Raw genomic sequence first — 20,833 nt, 5'->3', positions numbered from 1 at the left:
GGACTTGTCTTTGATAAATGCACCAAAGATGCTGCAGATAAACACATTAAAAGAAACCAGGAAGAACAAGTTGTACGTCAACTCTTTTTTTATAGTTTGTTTTCTTTAGCATGCCATTATGACAGAGCCTCTACTCATAAAGCATGCCAAATGGTGCAAGTTTTTATTTGCCATGCAGAGATTTATCTCAGTGAATGCATTAAGAGTATTAGGAAAACACCCTTCTCTTCAACATGAAGTGAGATTTTTGTTTAAAGATATTAACTGTTAGGTACCACACACTGTATCCTGCTGTTTCAAGGTGTTTACTGACAGTTTCTTGCAAAAATATTCATACCCCTGCAAACCTACCAAAACAGCAAACAGAAGACATTTGAAAGAAGTTGCTCAGGTTATACGAGACCAAAACAGAAACTTCTGGAATACATTCAGCACAACTATTAGTCTTACGCCCTACAAATCTAGCCTTTATGGAAGAGGGAAAATAAGAAGGCAATAAGATGTCCTGTTTAAAATTTTTGATCACAAGCCATGTAGGAGACACTGGAAACACATGGAAAAAAGAAGTTTGGTCAGATGAAACTAAAATTAACACTTAAGATTTGTGGCCTATATGCACCATTTTATGTCAAGGAAAACCAACACTGCATATCAGTCTGTCTCTTATTATTTCTATGGTGAAACAGGGTGGTTGCACCATCATGCTGTAAGGTTACTTTGGTTTAGCAGGAACAGCAAAGCTTGTCAGAGTTAGAATGGAAGGAGCAAAAAGCAGTGCAATTATAGAAGAATGACCTGTTAGAGGCTTTAGAAGTATTCAGACAGAGGCAAAGGTTCAACTTCCAGCAATAGAACGATCCCAAAGAGCCAGCCACAGGTACAATTAAATGGTTTAGATCAAAGCATGTTCATGGGTTGGAACGGCCAAGTCAAAATCCAGAACCTAAATCCAATTGAGAAATCTGTAGCAAAATTTAAAAGCTGGTCTTCGCAGATGCTCTCCAACCAAGGTTTTCAATTTGGCAAATGACTTTCAAACATGTCGGTCTCTAGATGTCCCAAAAGACTTAGCAGTTGCTGAGAGGATTTACCTTTCAATTCCCAATTATGACCCTCTTTTTGCCCATCTATCCCACTAAATCCAAATTATAAAACACTGTTTGTGGCATGTAAAAACTTCAAGGGGTATGAATGGCAAGACGCTGATATGAAGATACATATATTCTCATTTTTTGTTTGATGGTGGTAATGTAAATTAAAAACGTCACAGTTCCACTAACTCACTCTAATGAATCTGGAGTGCCGGGAAAGTCAGCCACCTCTCCCTGTCAATTTGTCTGCTGCATGAGTCCTGACAAACACAAGATGCTCAGATCACTGTGTGCAGCTGACAGCATGAGCAGATATTTGCATAAGTTGCCTTTCATACGACTTGCTGTGCCTAATTATCACGGTTTCTTTATTCGCCCCGACCCCCGAGATTCTGGCTCTTCACAAGTTAGAATTCTCTCATCCCACTTTTTTCTTCACCTTGTAACATCCTGCTCAAATTGCAGACAAACAGAAAAGGGGAACAGAAACCTCAGCAGAGATGAGAGACGAAAGCACCAGACAGACCTGTTTTGATTGGAAACAGAAGCAGAGAGAGAGAGTGAGATCTATGTTTTTTTGAGGCAATGCTCATTTGGATACACACACTGGTTTGTGATCAAAGGCTGTTGTGCACATGAAGAATTGGAAAATCCCTGACAATTTAAGTTTTATGAGCTCCCATTATGTTTTTGGGCAGAGGATGTGGATCATTACAGAAGCAAAAATTGAGGGTATTTCTAAACTTGAAGTAATTGGTGCAGTGTTATGCTTTCAAAGCAATAATGCACACTTCAAACCTCAGACTTTCCACTGTTTGTGTGCAACTCTGCTCAGTTTCCTCTTATACCTAAAATATGTGTTTAAGTTAATCCCCCACCAATTTAAATCCCCACTGGCACATGCATGGATTTTCCATTGCTCTCAGCAATGTACCTGAACAAGATTCGAAGGGATAAGCACCACATTGTTTGTATTGTTTTGGGGTTTCTGACATTTTAAATCTGCTCAAAACTGCAATAAAAATTCTGCAACAATGAGGCTTTTGACTTTTGTTACTTCTCCAGCTTGACAGCCTTTTAACAGCGGCCTCGTTTTGGAGAGACTACAGTCAAAAAAGAAAAAAAAAAGGCCTCCAGACAGAACAATTACGGTTTTATTTACCATGGCCCTTCCAAACGGCTCTGCTTTTCTTTCTCCACTTTGTGCCCGTTGATGAAACCTCCCCCTCGTTTCATTTATTTCACAAAAAACTTCTTTGACAACCAGAATTAGCTGGCCCCAAGCAATTAAATGTATCAAGTTAAATATCTCTAATGAAATAAGTTCCCTGAATGAGGGGAAATCTATTTTTGAATGGTGTTGATTATAATAAAAATCCTTGCCTTTGATGATAATGAAGGAACTTTTGACAGTAAAAAATTAAATACTTTACAACCACGATAAAACACCTGAGACAAGTCATTTAGCAAGAGAACAGCGATAAGACTGCGACTACAGGGTGTGACTGAAGACAAACTCAATGTTTGCTTTCCTTTTACATTATGGACAACCAACAGGATCCTGCTTTGAAGTGGAATGAATGAGCTGCCAACAACAAACAAAAGGCACATTGTCACAAAAGCTGCAACTGACATGCAAGGAAGAGGAGCATTTCCAGAATGCAAATCGGTCTCCTTAAGACAATGGGGCCTCTGATATGCTCATGTAAACTAACATGGCATACATTTTTCAAACACTTTCCATCTGCAATGTTTTGAGCTCATGTTTTGGAATCCATCTTATGAACCACTTGTAAAGGATTAACGCTGTGGCTTCATAACAACCACAAGATTTCCAGTTCTGCAAAAATGTTCTGCTTAAGTGGCAACTTTTAGGTGTTAAAAACCTTTCACACAGAGGTATAAACAATAGTTTATTAAATTGTTATATGCAAAGGTGTCATGAACATGAGTTTAGACATTTCAAGGACAATTTGGATTTGAGAAGAAAACAGAACTGATGACAACAATGAATCTTTTGCAAAAAAGTTAAAAAACAATGCATGAACAGATATATATATATATATATATATTTAGGTTACATGTTTTTATTTATACCTGAAAGGATGTTATGCATAAAGCTGAGAGCAGCTGGTTTAGAGTGCCAGCTTAACAAAGACAGTCGAGTGAACACAACAAAACACCAGAACCCTCCATAACAAAACTGCATCCTGAAAACTTTGCTGTCCGGCGAGGCACTTTCTGCTAAATGAGAATTTTCCACCAAGGCATGAACCGGTTACAGAGGTTTTAAAAACAGACAAAGGTATTTAGGGATTTTTTTTTTCAGCTGTAGGAAGCATAAACTAGTGCTGCCCCTCCCCCACTTGTTGCTGCACACTACCGGTCAAGCTGCCTGAAAGAAGGCTACTAGAACTTATTTTTGTAATGTTATGGAAACTTAGGTCAATAATTTTCAGGCAACGGGGTTTTAAAAGCATAGTTTGTAATAATTAATACGCTACGTTATTGTGGCAGCTGCAGCAATGTTTGCGTTTACTTGGTGATACCATGCAAATCTCATCCTGGTCCATGTTTGGTTAGACCTTAGCGATATGATCAACAGTATGTGAGGAGAACAGCACAACGGTCTGAGCTAAAGCTTTACACAAAGACAACAGCTAGGGCTGTTAAGGTTAAAGCTGTGTTAACATTAAAATACATCCAACAGTTACATTAATCACAAAGCAAACACACATGGGACAACATCTTATATCAAGTCCTGCGCTGATACATTAGCACCAACAGCTACCTGAATAACGAGCTTTAGGTGACAAACAGGATTCGTTGAAGCAATATTTTAGATAACAGATTAATTGAAGTGCTGCCAACTGAACCGATTAGGCTTTTAAAAAAAAAAATGACAACATCAGGACTGAAAGCGTTTGAACAATTATATGTCCACTCTTAGGCAATGGTAATGGTTTCAGACACCATTGATCAGATTATCTATTTCCTCCCTCTGTTTATCCACCGTTCGGCACATTGCCTCCAGGAACTTGTTAAGAGAAACTGTAGGTGTCTGCAAACAAACAACATTCATTTATAACAACATCTTCATCTTATTTTTGTTCTACAAAACTACAAATTAAATGCTTACCTTAACCATGAGTGCATGGGCTAGAAAGGGTAATTTCCTGAGCGCTCGTCCACTGAGACCTTTGCTTTTTCTGGAAAAGAAAAGCAAAACACAAGCCTCTGGCTGTTTCAGTGAATGTTATGACAAGTGGAGACGGTGATTTAATGTATTTCGCATTAACTAGCTTTGGTACTCACACAGCAATGTTCCTTAGCTTCAGACTGTGCTCAGAGACCTCGCTCTGAGCAAAGCCCATGGTTTCCAGCTCGTACATGGTAAAAAGCTGCTGCCTGGGGTAGATGATTTGGCACTGGATGCATCAGACGAGACAAACAGTTTTAATAATTATTTGAGTCCGGGGGCTGCTTCTGTAACAGTGTTGCTTATAATAAAATGAATATCAATGTTTGTGTCTATTTTTAACTACATGGCTGCTGTTTTATTGTAAATACTTAGAGCGACTTGCAAATGTATTCATCCCCCTTGAATTCTGTCTCATTTGGTCAAGCTACAAACACAAACCTCAATCTATTTCATGGTGGCTTTGGGTAAGAGACCAACAAGAAGTAGTGGTGCATGTTTGTTAATTCAAACTAATTATTAGAAAAGTCTACAAGGGATATTGTGTACTATATGCTATGTAGGTGGGTAGTAGGTGCAATGTGTGCATCCCAGACATAAACCAAATGAACATGGCATTATAGTGAATTGAGAGAGCGGGACATCTCATCCTCTAGGGTGGGACGATATGGAAAATTGCAGGTCATATTGGGATTTATTGTAATCAACAATTCCATTCTAGTCTCCGTTAAGGACTATGTGGAGGTTTTTGTCACCACAGAAAACATGATGGTGGTGACGTCTGACAGTGGTGACAAAAACCTACTCCTTCACATGATATGCATGAGTTGTTGAGGTCAGCCATCTTGTTTACCCTCTGTTGTTGGCTACTTCAGACCTCTTCTTTAAAAGTAAACATTTATGTCATAATCTAATCTAACGTTTTTATACAAAAGAGACGGTCTTGACATGTTATGGTTGTGACAGTAGTAGTGTCCAAAACTATGAACAAGTTTAAGAGAAAATAGAAAACTTATGGGAGCTTGAGTAATCTTAAAGCAGGCAATAGAGCTGAAACAGGGTCCTCGATAAGTTAATTGACTTTGTAGTCGCCTGAATTTATTGCTTTTTATAAATATCCGACGGTTGTGACAAGTATGTGGGACACATTTTGAACAACCACAAAAAAATAGTAAATATTGTTCAAAACTCACCATTTGTAGTTTGTAAAGCATATTTCAATTTATTCTTTCATGTGGCAAGAATTTTATTCAATTAAATTATTATTATTTTTTTTTATCAAGTTGAAATGATTGTCTCCTATATAAGGACTACTGATATTGTAGGCAATGGAGAGCATATAATTATTAAATAGACAAAAATAAAAAATAAACCTATGAAAGACGCTTACATATGTACCAAGGACCCCCTGATTATAACATTGAATTTTTTTTTTGTTCATGAAAATGTTATTAATTGCCAACAGAATGAGCACTCTTCAAAGTGGGACATGTTTCTACCAAGGTCTCAAGAATCCGTGAGTGAACAAATGGCATCATGAACACAGCAGACAATAATGCAAGCATTGAACAGCTCATAGAGCTCCGTCTATACATCAAAAAAATGCAAATACTACGGCGCAACATGAAAGCAACCATGACATGACCGTAGACCTAAAGAACTGCATTGTGGATTCCACAAACCTGGCCTTGATGTAAACCATAAGAAGTCCCAATAAGTTTGCCACAAGCCATATAGGGGACACCACAAACAATTGGAAGAAGCTGCTCTGGTCAAATGAGACCAAAGTTGAAGTTTGTGACCTACATGCAAAACCCTATCTGTGGCAGAAACCAACACTATACATCACTATGAAAATAAACATCCCCACTATGTAATATAGCAGCATCATGCTGTAGGGACAAAGAGTTCCTGGGAAGATGGATGCAGCTATATAACAAGGCAATCCAGGAAGAAAACCCGTTCGACGCCGCAAAAAGGCTTTTGACTGAGCAGAGATTCATCTTCCAGAAGGACAGCAACAACAAATGTCCCTTTTCCACCGGCTCGATTTGGTCCGGCTCCACTTCCCTCTGCTCATTTTGGGTGTCTGCATTACTGCTTTTTCTGTACCGGTACTTACTTTGTTGGTTCCTGCTCCTGAGCAGCTATGATCGGGGCTGAGTAGGGACCACGTGCTTGAACAGACTGCTGTTCACTGATTGGCCGTGGGACCAAGAGAAATGAGAAGGTTTTCAAGGAGGTAGTGCAGAGAAAAGTTAATAAAACTCAAGAGTGACTACAATAATATTAAGGACCACAGTGGGCGGAGCGGGTCAGACCGAAATATCATTTGACTATTTACAAATCATAAACCCTGCCTGAAGGCTGAAAGAAAAGAAAAAGGACACATCAGATTCTGAGTTACATGCAGGCGGGTTGCTGTATTTAATGACATCCTAAACCAGCTGATCAGACATAAAATCAGCTGTTTAGATGCACAAACGTTTCGCTCAAAACACAGAAGACAATACCACCATGAAACAACGTGTTTGGTTCTGAAATGTATTGAGGGTCTTTAAGCGAACCAGCATCTGCAGGAGGAGGTAGCAGGCAGAGAGCAGCTGCCTGTAATCAGACCGCCTGCATCGGATCAAACGGTAGGAAGACCGTGCTGAATCCATGGAGTACGAATGTTTAATATCCAACCTAAAGCTAACTTCACCGTGGTCTGAAGTCTGCCTTTTTGTGCTTTAAAGTCATCGTCCTCGTTATCTCCATGGCTGAGACAAAAATGCCCTCATTATGCCCAAAAATGTAACTTCTTCAGGCAAACTCTGGAGAATTACCAGTCCAGACAGCTGTGTCTGGACTGGTAATTCTCTCTGCTTCTCCTGCCATCGCCTCACATCAGAACACCTGAGCCTTAAGTTCTGGCTGGGCTGTGGTCCAGATAATTATCCCAGTGGATCATTTTATACATGAAATAACATATATAAGACATTCTTGCATATACAGTAATGCTCCAAAAAATAAAGGGAACACTCAAATAAAACATCCTAGATCTGAATGAATGAAATATTCTCATTGAATACTTTGTTCTGTATTAAGTTGAATGTGCTGACAACAAAATCACACAAGAATCATCAATGGAAATCAAATTTATTAACCAATAGAGGCCTGGATTTGGAGTCAAACACAAAATTAAAGTGGAAAAACACACTAGAGGCTGATCCAACTTTGATGTAATGTCCTTAAAACAAGTCAAAATGAGGCTCAGTATTGTGTGTGACCTCCACGTGCCTGTATGACCTCCCTACAACGCCTGGGCATGCTCTTGATGAGACGGCAGATGGTCTCCTGAGAGATCTCCTCCCAGACCTGGACTAAAGCATCCACCAACTCCTGGACAGTCTGTGGTGCAACGTGACGTTGGTGGATGGAGCGAGACATGATGTCCCAGATGTGCTCAATCAGATTCAGGTCTGAGGAACGGGCGGGCCAGTCCATAGCTTCAATGTCTTCATCTTGCAGGAACTGCTGACACACTCCAGCTACATGAGGTCTAGCATTGTCCTGCATTAGGAGGAACCCAGGGCCAACCGCACCAGCATATGGTCTCACAAGGGGTCTGAGGGTCTCATCTTGGTACCTAATGGCAGTCAAGCTACCTCTGGCGAGCACATGGAGGGCCATGCAGCCCTCCAAAGAAATGCCACCCCACACCATTACTGACCCACTGCCAAACTGGTCATGCTGAAGGATGCTGCAGGCAGCAGATCACTCTCCACGGTGTCTCCAGACTCTGTCACGTCTGTCACATGTGCTCAGTGTGAACCTGCTTTCATCTGTGAAGAGCTCAGGGCGCCAGTGGGGAATTTGCCAATCCTGGTGTTCTCTGGCAAATGCCAAGCGTCCTGCACGGTGTTGGGCTGTGAGAACAACCCCCATTTGTGGACGTCAGGCCCTCATACCATCCTCATGGAGTCGGTTTCTAACCGTTTGTGCAGACACATGCACAGTTGTGGCCTGCTGGAGGTTATTTTGCAGGGCTCTGGCAGTGCTCCTCCTGTTCCTCCTTGCACAAAGGTGGAGGTAGTGGTCCTGCTGCTGGGTTGTTGCCCTCCGCCACGTCTCCTGGTGTACTGGCCTGTCTCCTGGTAGCGCCTCCAGGCTCTGGACACTACGCTGACAGACACAGCAAACCTTCTTGCCACAGCTCGCATTGATGTGCCATCCTGGATGAGCTGCACTACCTGAGCCACTTGTGTGGGTTGTAGAGTCCGTCTCATGCTACCACGAGTGTGAAAGCAGCACCAACATTCAAAAGTGACCAAAACATCAGCCAGAAATCATAGGTACTGAGAAGTGGTCTGTGGTCCCCACCTGTAGAACCACTCCTTTATTGAGTGTGTCTTGATAATCACCAAAGATTTCCTCCTGTTGTCTATTTCATTTGAACAACAACATGTGAAATTGATTGTCAATCAGTGTTGCTTCCTAAGTGGACAGTTTGATTTCACAGAAGTTTGATTTACTTGGAGTTATATTGTGTTGTTTAAATGGTAAATGGACTGAATTTATATAGCGCTTTTTCCAGTCATACAGGTCCTTCTCAAAATATTAGCATATTGTGATAAAGTTCATTATTTTCCATAATGTCATGATGAAAATTTAACATTCATATATTTTAGATTCATTGCACACTAACTGAAATATTTCAGGTCTTTTATTGTCTTAATACGGATGATTTTGGCATACAGCTCATGAAAACCCAAAATTCCTATCTCACAAAATTAGCATATCATTAAAAGGGTCTCTAAACGAGCTATGAACCTAATCATCTGAATCAACGAGTTAACTCTAAACACCTGCAAAAGATTCCTGAGGCCTTTAAAACTCCCAGCCTGGTTCATCACTCAAAACCCCAATCATGGGTAAGACTGCCGACCTGACTGCTGTCCAGAAGGCCACTATTGACACCCTCAAGCAAGAGGGTAAGACACAGAAAGAAATTTTTGAACGAATAGGCTGTTCCCAGAGTGCTGTATCAAGGCACCTCAGTGGGAAGTCTGTGGGAAGGAAAAAGTGTGGCAGAAAACGCTGCACAACGAGAAGAGGTGACCAGACCCTGAGGAAGATTGTGGAAACGGGCCGATTCCAGACCTTGGGGGACCTGCGGAAGCAGTGGACTGAGTCTGGAGTAGAAACATCCAGAGCCACCGTGCACAAGCGTGTGCAGGAAATGGGCTACAGGTGCCAGCATTCCCCAGGTCAAGCCACTTTTGAACCAGAAACAGCGGCAGAAGCGCCTGACCTGGGCTACAGAGAAGCAGCACTGGACTGTTGCTCAGTGGTCTAAAGTACTTTTTTCGGATGAAAGCAAATTCTGCATGTCATTCAGAAATCAAGGTGCCAGAGTCTGGAGGAAGACTGGGGAGAAGGAAATGCCAAAATGCCAGAAGTCCAGTGTCAAGTACCCACAGTCAGTGATGGTCTGGGGTGCCGTGTCAGCTGCTGGTGTTGGTCCACTGTGTTTTATCAAGGGCAGGGTCAATGCAGCTAGCTATCAGGAGATTTTGGAGCACTTCATGCTTCCATCTGCTGAAAAGCTTTATGGAGATGAAGATTTCATTTTTCAGCACGACCTGGCACCTGCTCACAGTGCCAAAACCACTGGTAAATGGTTTACTGACCATGGTATCACTGTGCTCAATTGACCTGCCAACTCTCCTGACCTGAACCCCATAGAGAATCTGTGGGATATTGTGAAGAGAACGTTGAGAGACTCAAGACCCAACACTCTGGATGAGCTAAAGGCCGCTATCGAAGCATCCTGGGCCTCCATAAGACCTCAGCAGTGCCACAGGCTGATTGCCTCCATGCCACGCCGCATTGAAGCAGTCATTTCTGCCAAAGGATTCCCAACCAAGTATTGAGTGCATAACTGTACATGATTATTTGAAGGTTGACGTTTTTTGTATTAAAAACACTTTTCTTTTATTGGTCGGATGAAATATGCTAATTTTGTGAGATAGGAATTTTGGGTTTTCATGAGCTGTATGCCAAAATCATCCATATTAAGACAATAAAAGACCTGAAATATTTCAGTTAGTGTGCAATGAATCTAAAATATATGAATGTTAAATTTTCATCATGACATTATGGAAAATAACGAACTTTATCACAATATGCTAATATTTTGAGAAGGACCTGTACAGACCGCTCAAAGCGCTTTACACTAGAGCCACATTCACCCAATTGCACTCACACATTCATACACCGATACGCAGATCGGTAGGCAACTTGAAGTCAAGTGCCTTGCCCAGGGGCACATCGACATATGGCAGGAGGAAGCTGGAATCGAATCCACAACCTTCTGATTGCAAGACAACTACTCTTCCTACTGACCCACAGTCGCCTTTAAGTGTTCCCTTTATTTTTTTGAGCAGTATATATAAGACATTCTTGCATATACAATAATACAATCACTATTTGTATTTAGTTTCTTTATGTTTTTATTTTCTATTGCTTTTTATATATTTTTTTTATTGTTTCACACAGGTTAATGGTACCGTACCGAGTAGAGCGAAACCGAATGGAGCGGAGCCACGCCGCCTAAAACGAGGCAGTGAATAAAAATGTGCGTCACACTTTTTGGATTACTTGTAAAAATGTGTTTGAGAGCTATGCAAGGTTATATGCTACTTTATGTTGTCCATCACATAAAACCTTATAAAATACATCAAGGTTTGAGAGAAAAAGTACAAGTATGACTATTTTTTAAGGCACTTAAAAATTATTAATCTGTAATTTGCTTGGTCACCTTCATCAGCTCTTCCAGACAGGACAGATAGATGTTGTAGATGCCCTTCACTGACGGAGGTCCGATATATTGCTTGATGTCAGCTCTGTCCACAAACGCCAAGTCGATCTTGTCCGTCACGTTGGACGTCGTTAGGATGACCACGTTGGGGTGCCTGAAAAAATACCCCGTTTAGGTTGTCGAACACATTGGAGAGTATTTCAAACTGGGGCTTTAAACTGGTTTCTGACCGTTTGATCTGATCCAGCTGTGTGAGAACAGAGTTGACCACTCGGATGGCATCAGACGGCTCTGTTCCTGCCTGGCAGGCGTTCCTGGCTGCTGTCAGACTCTCCACCTATATCATCGTTTTCATACCATTACAGGTTCACATAAAAAAATAAAATAAATAAAAACATTAAACTTTAAGCTAGTTTGGTTCATTTAAAACCAAACTGAATAGATTTAAATTTCAGGTTATTTCCCATAAATCAGATTATACCTCATCAATCAGAACAAACACAAGAGCGTCTTTGTCATCAATGAGCTGTTGGATTTTCTGAAACATCTTTGTGACCAGCTTACCACTCTGAAACAAAAAAAAAAAAAAAAAGATTAGTGGAGAGAAAAAGAATCCGGTTTCAAATATCTTCCAGTTAAACAGATTTTCCAACAAAGAAGCCAGGTGTACCTCTGAGAACCATTTCGAGAACAAACTGTGACTGTTTATCTCCACAAATTGGCCATAAGAATACCTTCAGGGCAAAGGGTGTATTGTGAGATGAATAGAACGGGTGTAGCTATAGGTGAAGTCGTCGTTTCACCGAGATGACGGTTGTCTTACCGACTTGACAGCCTGATTGACAGTTTCTGGGCAAGAGCTTTGCAGAGTGATGTTTTCCCTGTGCCCGGAGGTCCTGAATGTGTGCACAGACACAGAGAGATGAATCACTCAGTCAGTCCACACTTAACATCCAACAGGTTCAGTCAATACGCAGTTCAACCAACTTACCATGAAGAAGCACGACGCGGTTCCAAGAAATCAGGTTGCTGTCAACATTTTTATCTGAGAAGTAAATAGTTGTTGTGACATAATCCAGGAGCTGAAGAAAAACAACAGTAGCAATTACAATAAACAAGATGATGGCAAAGTTACATAATCAATTTCTCAATTTGCAGCACTGGTAGTTTATTTTACCTGGGCTTTCACTCCTGTTTCATATATAAGACTTTCCCAGATCCCGTGGAATTCAGCTGTTTAAAGACAGATCAAGGCATATGAAAGAATATTTAGATGCATCTAAATGATGCAACACATGCTGAGTATTTTCCACTTTATGTTTCTATTTTATTTGGGCTGCAACTAACGATTATCATAGTAATCGATTAATCTGTCCACTATTTTATTGATGAATAATCGAACAGCAAAAGGTGCTTAATAGGAGATTTCTTTTTACTGAATTGGAACCAGGTGACTTAAGGACTTCTGGATAGAGCATATTTACAGACAAAGAACGTTTTTCATCTTAAATGCAAAACAAATTTTAAAGATTTTTACAATTTTGGCCTAATTACTGCACTGGGTGGGTTGTTCTTTCAGCAAATAGCATGTTTTAGAGTCTGTATACTCCAGTTGACGATTGTTCCATTAATAAATTAGTTGACAATTATTTCAATAATGGATTAATCATGGTTAATCTGATTAATTGTTTCAGCCCTAATTTTTATCATTGAAATTTTAAGTAAAACTTAAGTTGTTCCACTTGTTGAAAAAATATCAAGACATTTTTTTCTACATTAAAAGGAGATGATTTCCAAACAATTCTACTTGAATGATTCAAAGTGAGCTTGGCTAAATTTTCCACAACAGCCAAATAGAAATACCTCGATAACCTTGCTGATTACTCCACTTCATGCCTCAAATATCCATATTTTACTAAAGCTCGACAAGATCTTGCATCACAACTTTGTCAGCCTAAATTTTAGTAAGAAAAAATGACAGTTTGCAACATACTGAGTACAAAGAGAATTAATGCTGCAAGCAGCCTTGAAGGCCCTCGCACCTCAGCGCAACTCGGCCTGTGCAGCGACCTGGCATCGCCGACGATGACACCGCTTCACTTCAACACGTCGCAGTAGTTGTCACTGTGAGCAACATGTCATATGATCTTTGGTCTGGCAACAAGCATTCACAATTTGGAGTAAATCGGGCCTTCCAGATGGGAGCTGCACTCACTTGTTTGTTTGTGGGCGGGGCTAAAACAACATAATCAATTGACTGTGTCAACATGTCCATCATGAAGTCATGATCATGTATACTACATTTCAAGTGGATCTGATGATGTATGAGGGCGATATAGCCCTTGAAGTGTCCTAGGGGGTGCTATTGATCCAAATTCCAATGTAATCCAATAGAGAAGTTTGGGGGCTGACAAAGATCAACCATATTTATTTTGGACTGAATCGGACCATGCATGTGTAATTTAGAGCGAAACGTATGGCCGTAGCGTGACATCAGAATTCGCCACGGCATCATATCCACACCCTCCAGCTAAAGCAGTAAGTACTGGCGACTGTCTAAGACCATCATGTTATTTGTTACTTGGGACAGTTTCACATTGATTAGGTGAAGAACATCAAACATTGACTCTCTAAAGGAAAACGTGACACTTCCTGTTGTCAGGGGGCGGGGCTTCGATGATGTCAGCATGTGATCAGTGAATATTGTTCAGGGCCAGAGGCAGATCAATCTCAGAAGGTTTCAAGTCTCTGTGACTTTCCTTGTAGGATCTATATCAATTTTGTCTTTTATGGCGAGAAGTCATATTTTGAGGCGTGGCCACGCCCACACGGCTTCATGTATCAAAAAGCTTTTGACAACTTTTTCTCCCCAGTGCCTTAAAAGTGTACCGAGTGATTTTCAAGTCAAAAGCTGTAAGAGGAGTTTGCTCAGATATGCGGGCTAGAAACGGCCAAAACAGGGTCAAAATGGCAACTTCAATCCAAAATGGACGACTTCCTGTTGGGTTTGGACCAATGCTCCAAGATACTTTTTTTGTAGGTCATGAGAAGTTACATATGTGTACCAAATTTCACAATCCTTGGTCAAAGCATGGCTTGGGGCTGATTTTTATTTTATTTTCTAGGGGGCGCTGTGGACGAATTAGGCCACGCCCACCAAATATGTCATCAGATATCTGTTGAGGACTGGACTAGGATCAATCACATTGAATTTGGTGCAGATCAGATGATCTATGTGGAAATTAGAACCAAACGTATGACCATGGCGTGACGTCTGACTTCGCCGCGCCGCCATGGCCACGCCCTTTAATGAAACATCACTGTGCTTCAAACGAAGTTAGACCAACTAGTTATCGGTCTTCTGACACACTTTCAAGTTGATTGAGTCAAGAGGGTAAGAGAGGCACCTTTCCACGTGAAAAAATTTGACTTCCTGTTCTCAGGGGGCGTGGCTTTGATGATGTCAGCATATGACCCCATAGGATCGTCGGGAACACGAATGTCCTCCTTCATGCCAACTTTGGTGTGATATGCCGTTGTTTTGGGAAAGTTATTGCATTCTTTTAGTTTGGGCGCGAACGCCAAGTTCGTGCCCCGGCCACGCCCCCTAAACATGGCCAAAACTCAGGATTTTGATAACTTTTAATCCCCCATGCCTTAACTGCATGTTGACCAAATATGAAGCGGATAGCTCAAAATCCCTAGGAGCAGTTCGTTAAAGTTTGAGGTGAAAAACGGCCAAAAATCAGCCTTTGACCCAAAATGGCCGACTTCCCGTGCGCTTTAGAGGATACCCCAAGATACTTTTTTTTTTGGTTTGAGGAGCTCTAGCAGTGTGCCAAATTTCAGATCTCTACGACTTACGGTTTGGCCTATCTCACGTTTGGGGGCGTGGCTAAGAGGTTTGGCCACGCCCGCTGACAACGGCATTAAGGAACAAGAATTTCACGCGGGGGGACAATTGTGGGTAAAATCTTATGTGTTTTGGTGCATGGCAAAGTTTCCCTGGTAGATCCCTGGTAAATGTGTTAATCTCACACAGAATAATGCAGACATTATTCAGTAAAAGACATACCCCACATAAATTGCTTAACAGTTGCAACAATTCCTGGCATGTCTAGTAGTTCCTGCTACACCAATATTTCCCTGGGGTATAAATACCGTGTGACAAAGAAACTCATTTCTCTCAGCCACTCTTCAACCTTGGAAAGATATTCAAGTCAGGAAGGTTGTGTCGCTCTTTAAAAGTCAGGAAATGAAGGTGAAAGTAGCTACAGGCTTGAGGCTTTCCATTTCTACAGTCAGAGCTACATGTAAGAAGTTCAGAACAACTGGAGCTGTGGCAGCCAACAAGGCTGCTATCACAAACATGAATGTATGGAGTTTGCTAAGCACTACTAGATTAAACCAAGTTGAGCTTTTTGCCAGCAAACGCTGAATGATTGTCTGGCATGAAATGAAAATGTGGAAAAGCACCTTATGCCCATTGTTAAGTATGGTAAAGGGCCTGTGGTGCTGTGGGCCTATTTCTCATTCGAAGGCCATGGGAAACTTTATAGAGGACATCGTGACTCTTTATAGATATCAGAAAGTTTTGAATTAAATTCTCTGACTGCTCCAACTTTTTATAGGTTTATAGGATAAGAATACATGCTGTACTTTAAGCAAAATGGGGTTGCACAAAATATTAACAACAGGGGCACAATAACTGGCACGTGTGATTTTGTTAAAAATAATAATTTCTTAATGTGGGATATACTCCCCATTATGCAACTGCAATTATAGAATAATTTATGTGACGGTTTTACATACATCTTTACCAAGGGTGGCAATATATCTGGAGGATGCAGTGGACGGAAACAATGAACCTGAGTTGACTACAACCTCTCTTCTCTTAGAATAATAAACTGCTGACAGCTATTTGTGAGGGCTACAAAGAGTGATTCTTGGCTCATTACTTATCCTGAAATTTACGTGCTTTAAAAAAAAATCCCTTATACTGTACAGGGATGGTAATCAAGGATGAATCCGTATTTCTTTTAGGTCCTCTTTAGTAAGAAAGCAACATTTCTGCACCTGCTGGCAGCAGCCAGTGATTAGCTGCCGAAAGTTCCTCATCCTCCTCCAAATTGAGCATGCTGGGTCCTTCCTCATTCAGAGTGAAGACATGAATGGAGACATCGCAGCTCTCTAAATCGAGGGGCTGAGCATAATGTGAAAATTACATAAATAAACAGCTTGATTCCCTTTTTTAAGAAAAAATAAACGAATGCATTAAAAGCCTAAAATAACTAACCTGTGTTATCATTTCCTCGAGATCAGCAATGGCCACAGATTCCACATTCTTATGGAGGAAATCTTCATCAAACTCAGTCCATCTGTAGTTTCCAAAAACCATGCTGTGACGGTTCAGCAGCTTCTTAACGTGCATCCTCACGTCTGACAGTTTAGCTGTGCTGAAAAAGAAAGAAAGGATGAAATGAGGCAACACACTTTGCACAAAAGTGCAGGGAACAAAGTTGAAAATTTGATCAATATTAACCTGAAATCTTTATATTTTCATCATGCTGTTCCAACACATCCCTAGTTTAGAGTACAACCTAAAGGACCCTTTAAACACAGTGAGTTGTTTTTTCTTTGTTTTCTACAAAAATGAATCTCAGCAACCATTTGCACATATTTATGAAGGTTTAATTATTCTATGAAATGCCTTTATCTGTTCACTTTCTATTTTGGTCAATGTGGATGATATTCTCCACTTTGTGGACCTTTGGGTACATATTAAGTAACCTTGATCTCTACACCTTTGGACAGACCATGTTTGCATTGGATTTGTCGGACACCAATATGCAGTTATAAAAAAATCCTTCAAGTAGGTGAAAACATAGATTTTTTGTGATTTAGCCCTTTCACACGTAGTGGCCACCACAGTGGACAGCAATTTCAAAGCTGCATTGTGGGTGTTTATGGTATACAGGTCCTTCTCAAAATATTAGCATATTGTGATAAAGTTCATTATTTTCCATAATGTCATGATGAAAATTTAACATTCATATATTTTAGATTCATTGCACACTAACTGAAATATTTCACGTCTTTTATTGTCTTAATACGGATGATTTTGGCATACAGCTCATGAAAACCCAAAATTCCTATCTCACAAAATTAGCATATTTCATCCGACCAATAAAAGAAAAGTGTTTTTAATACAAAAAACGTCAACCTTCAAATAATCATGTACATTTACGCACTTTGGCATTTCCTTCTCCCCAGTCTTCCTCCAGACTCTGGCACCTTGATTTCTGAATGAGATGCAGAATTTGCTTTCATCCGAAAAAAGTACTTTGGACCACTGAGCAACAGTCCAGTGCTGCTTCTCTGTAGCCCAGGTCAGGCGCTTCTGCCGCTGTTTCTGGTTCAAACGTGGCTTGACCTGGGGAATGCGGCACCTGTAGCCCATTTCCTGCACACGCCTGTGCATGTTGGCTCTCGATGTTTCTACTCCCGACTCAGTCCACTGCTTCCGCAGGTCCCCCAAGGTCTGGAATCGGCCCTTCTCCACAATCTTCCTCAGGGTCCGGTCACCTCTTCTCGTTGTGCAGCGTTTTCTGCCACACTTTTTCCTTCCCACAATATGCTAATATTTTGAGAAGGACCTGTACAGGTCCTTCTCAAAACGTTAGCATATTGTGATAAAGTTCATTATTTTCCATAATGTCATGATGAAAATTTAACATTCATATATTTTAGATTCATTGCACACTAACTGAAATATTTCAGGTCTTTTATTGTCTTAATATGGATGATTTTGGCATACAGCTCATGAAAACCCAAAATTCCTATCTCACAAAATTAGCATATCATTAAAAGGGTCTCTAAACGAGCTATGAACCAAATCATCTGAATCAACGAGTTAACTCTAAACACCTGCAAAAGATTCCTGAGGCCTTTAAAACTCCCAGCCTGGTTCATCACTCAAAACCCCAATCATGGGTAAGACTGCCGACCTGACTGCTGTCCAGAAGGCCACTATTGACACCCTCAAGCAAGAGGGTAAGACACAGAAAGAAATTTCTGAACGAATAGGCTGTTCCCAGAGTGCTGTATCAAGGCACCTCAGTGGGAAGTTTGTGGGAAGGAAAAAGTGTGGCAGAAAACGCTGCACAACGAGAAGAGGTGACCGGACCCTGAGGAAGATTGTGGAGAACGGCCAATTCCAGACCTTGGGGGACCTGCGGAAGCAGTGGACTGAGTCTGGAGTAGAAACATCCAGAGCCACCGTGCACAGGCGTGTGCAGGAAATGGGCTACAGGTGCCGCATTCCCCAGGTCAAGCCACTTTTGAACCAGAAACAGCGGCAGAAGCACCTGACCTGGGCTACAGAGAAGCAGCACTGGACTGTTGCTCAGTGGTCCAAAGTACTTTTTTCGGATGAAAGCAAATTCTGCATGTCATTCGGAAATCAAGGTGCCAGAGTCTGGAGGAAGACTGGGGAGAAGGAAATGCCAAAATGCCAGAAGGTCCAGTGTCAAGTACCCACAGTCAGTGATGGTCTGGGGTGCCGTGTCAGCTGCTGGTGTTGGTCCACTGTGTTTTATCAAGGGCAGGGTCAATGCAGCTAGCTATCAGGAGATTTTGGAGCACTTCATGCTTCCATCTGCTGAAAAGCTTTATGGAGATGAAGATTTCATTTTTCAGCACAACCTGGCACCTGCTCACAGTGCCAAAACCACTGGTAAATGGTTTACTGACCATGGTATCACTGTGCTCAATTGGCCTGCCAACTCTCCTGACCTGAACCCCATAGAGAATCTGTGGGATATTGTGAAGAGAACGTTGAGAGACTCAAGACCCAACACTCTGGATGAGCTAAAGGCCGCTATCGAAGCATCCTGGGCCTCCATAAGACCTCAGCAGTGCCACAGGCTGATTGCCTCCATGCCACGCCGCATTGAAGCAGTCATTTCTGCAAAAGATTCCCAACCAAGTATTGAGTGCATAACTGTACATGATTATTTGAAGGTTGACATTTTTTGTATTAAAAACACTTTTCTTTTATGCTAATTTTGTGAGATAGGAATTTTGGGTTTTCATGAGCTGTATGCCAAAATCATCTGTATTAAGACAATAAAAGACCTGAAATATTTCAGTTAGTGTGCAATGAATCTAAAATATATGAATGTTAAATTTTCATCATGACATTATGGAAAATAATGAACTTCATCACAATATGCAAATTTTTTTAGAAGGACCTGTATTTGCATTTAAGCCACTTCATTAGACCCTATTGTGCCACTTTATACACTGCCATCTACTGGACAGTCCATGTAAGTGCACCACAAACCACCCCAAACCCACAAGGCCAGAAATTTCAAACACCTTCAGGAATAATTCACCAGTCCTTTTCCTTCCAACATAAAATCAATACTTTTAGTACAAAATTTTAACACCAGTATTTTTACTTAAAATTTCGATGTATTGACTTAATGTTGGGAGCAAAGTCCAAATAACCATATTTCCATTTAAATGAAAATCGTGTTACACTTCATTACACTGACATTTTGACCATTACTGTGGCTGTATTGTTTCCAAAAACACTTTAACAGCAGTAACAGTTTCTGCAGGGAAAAAAAGTATTATACAGAAACTTTACTAATAATGGAAAGTCTAATGATGAGGATGCTAGAGAAGGGGCCTGTGGATGTCAAAAGCAAGGATTGGGATATATGTGGTGATGGTGGAGCAGAGGAAGATGATGCTGAAGTAGCTTAAACTAAGGCTGAAGGATTTTATTGTGATATTACTGCTGAAAACTGATTTAATCAAATTAGAGCTGCAACTAATGATTATTATGATAATCGATTAATCTGTCGATTACTTTTTCAATCAATCGATTATTAATCGAAAAGCCAAACGTGCATAATAATTGTTCACATAGTTTGAACCAGGTGAAGCTAAAGCTATGCCACTTGTGCAGGTATGGATAGAGCATATTTACAGACAAAGAACGTTTTTCATCTTAAATGCAAATTTTTATTTTTATTTTTTACTATTTTGATCTAATTACTGCCCTTAGTGGGTTGTTCTTTGAGCAAATGGCATCTTTTAGAGTCCGTATACAAAAATAATAATACTTATGAGAATCATAAGTATTAATGATCCTCTGTCTGATATTTGACACACTGATATTAAGATGACAATTGCAATTTGATACATCGCGCAACTCATAACGAACCTTTGAAGTGTTAGCTGATAAGTTGGGAGTACTCCTGTTTAAAGTATTAAACCAAAGAACTCACCTGAGAGATTTAACGTGGACCTCTACATGGATGCTTTGTATGGGTGCCACCTCCATTCTGTCGCCTTCCATCCTTGTGCAACTGCAGAATCCAGAACCTAATTCAGAGATTCAACCACTGAATTGTTTTTAATCAGAGCTCCACAACTATTTAATTATTTACGGAAACCTTTCTTACCCACTGCGTTAGCTAACTAGCGGATCAGCTGCGTAGGTCGCCAAAAGCTAATGCTAGCTTAATAGGTCAAAAAAGTAGCAAGCTACCGCGACAAACAAATCTAAGGACGCATAAAAGTATCCGTTTTGTCAAACCGATTATTTGGATCAATCAAATGTTCTACTGCCTATAAACTACTGACAAACTGTGAGAAAACCGACAATCAAATTCAGCGCGCTGGTTTTTAACACCGGAATTACAACAGAGTTGTAATGATTTCACA

The 20,833-nt window shown here is 40.7% G+C and overlaps 1 protein-coding gene across 2 annotated transcripts; it reads right to left on the bottom strand.

Moving 5' to 3' along the window:
* Positions 1-2,991: 2,991 nt before the first annotated feature.
* Positions 2,992-20,810, bottom strand: trip13 (thyroid hormone receptor interactor 13). 2 transcript variants are annotated; one of them, XM_047361794.1, is made up of 14 exons: positions 20,572-20,810; positions 20,395-20,475; positions 16,392-16,551; positions 16,172-16,298; positions 12,273-12,328; positions 12,087-12,177; positions 11,919-11,991; positions 11,766-11,829; positions 11,577-11,663; positions 11,326-11,432; positions 11,096-11,249; positions 4,407-4,519; positions 4,231-4,300; positions 2,992-4,152 (listed from the first exon to the last, which is right to left on the bottom strand). In XM_047361794.1, the coding sequence occupies exons 2-14, from the start codon at positions 20,463-20,465 to the stop codon at positions 4,057-4,059; spliced, it is 1,269 nt and encodes a 422-aa protein (XP_047217750.1). In that variant the 5' UTR covers positions 20,466-20,475; positions 20,572-20,810; the 3' UTR covers positions 2,992-4,056. The 2 variants fall into 2 exon arrangements, with proteins under 2 accessions (XP_047217750.1, XP_047217749.1); XM_047361793.1 differs by having other exon boundaries at positions 20,395-20,491; positions 20,572-20,809.
* Positions 20,811-20,833: the final 23 nt, after the last annotated feature.

The sequence above is a fragment of the Girardinichthys multiradiatus genome, chromosome 3 (assembly GCF_021462225.1).
Source record: "Girardinichthys multiradiatus isolate DD_20200921_A chromosome 3, DD_fGirMul_XY1, whole genome shotgun sequence".
Lineage (NCBI taxonomy): Eukaryota > Metazoa > Chordata > Actinopteri > Cyprinodontiformes > Goodeidae > Girardinichthys > Girardinichthys multiradiatus.
The sequence above is the reverse complement of the archived record's forward strand: the minus strand, read 5'-3'. Positions and strand labels throughout refer to the sequence as shown.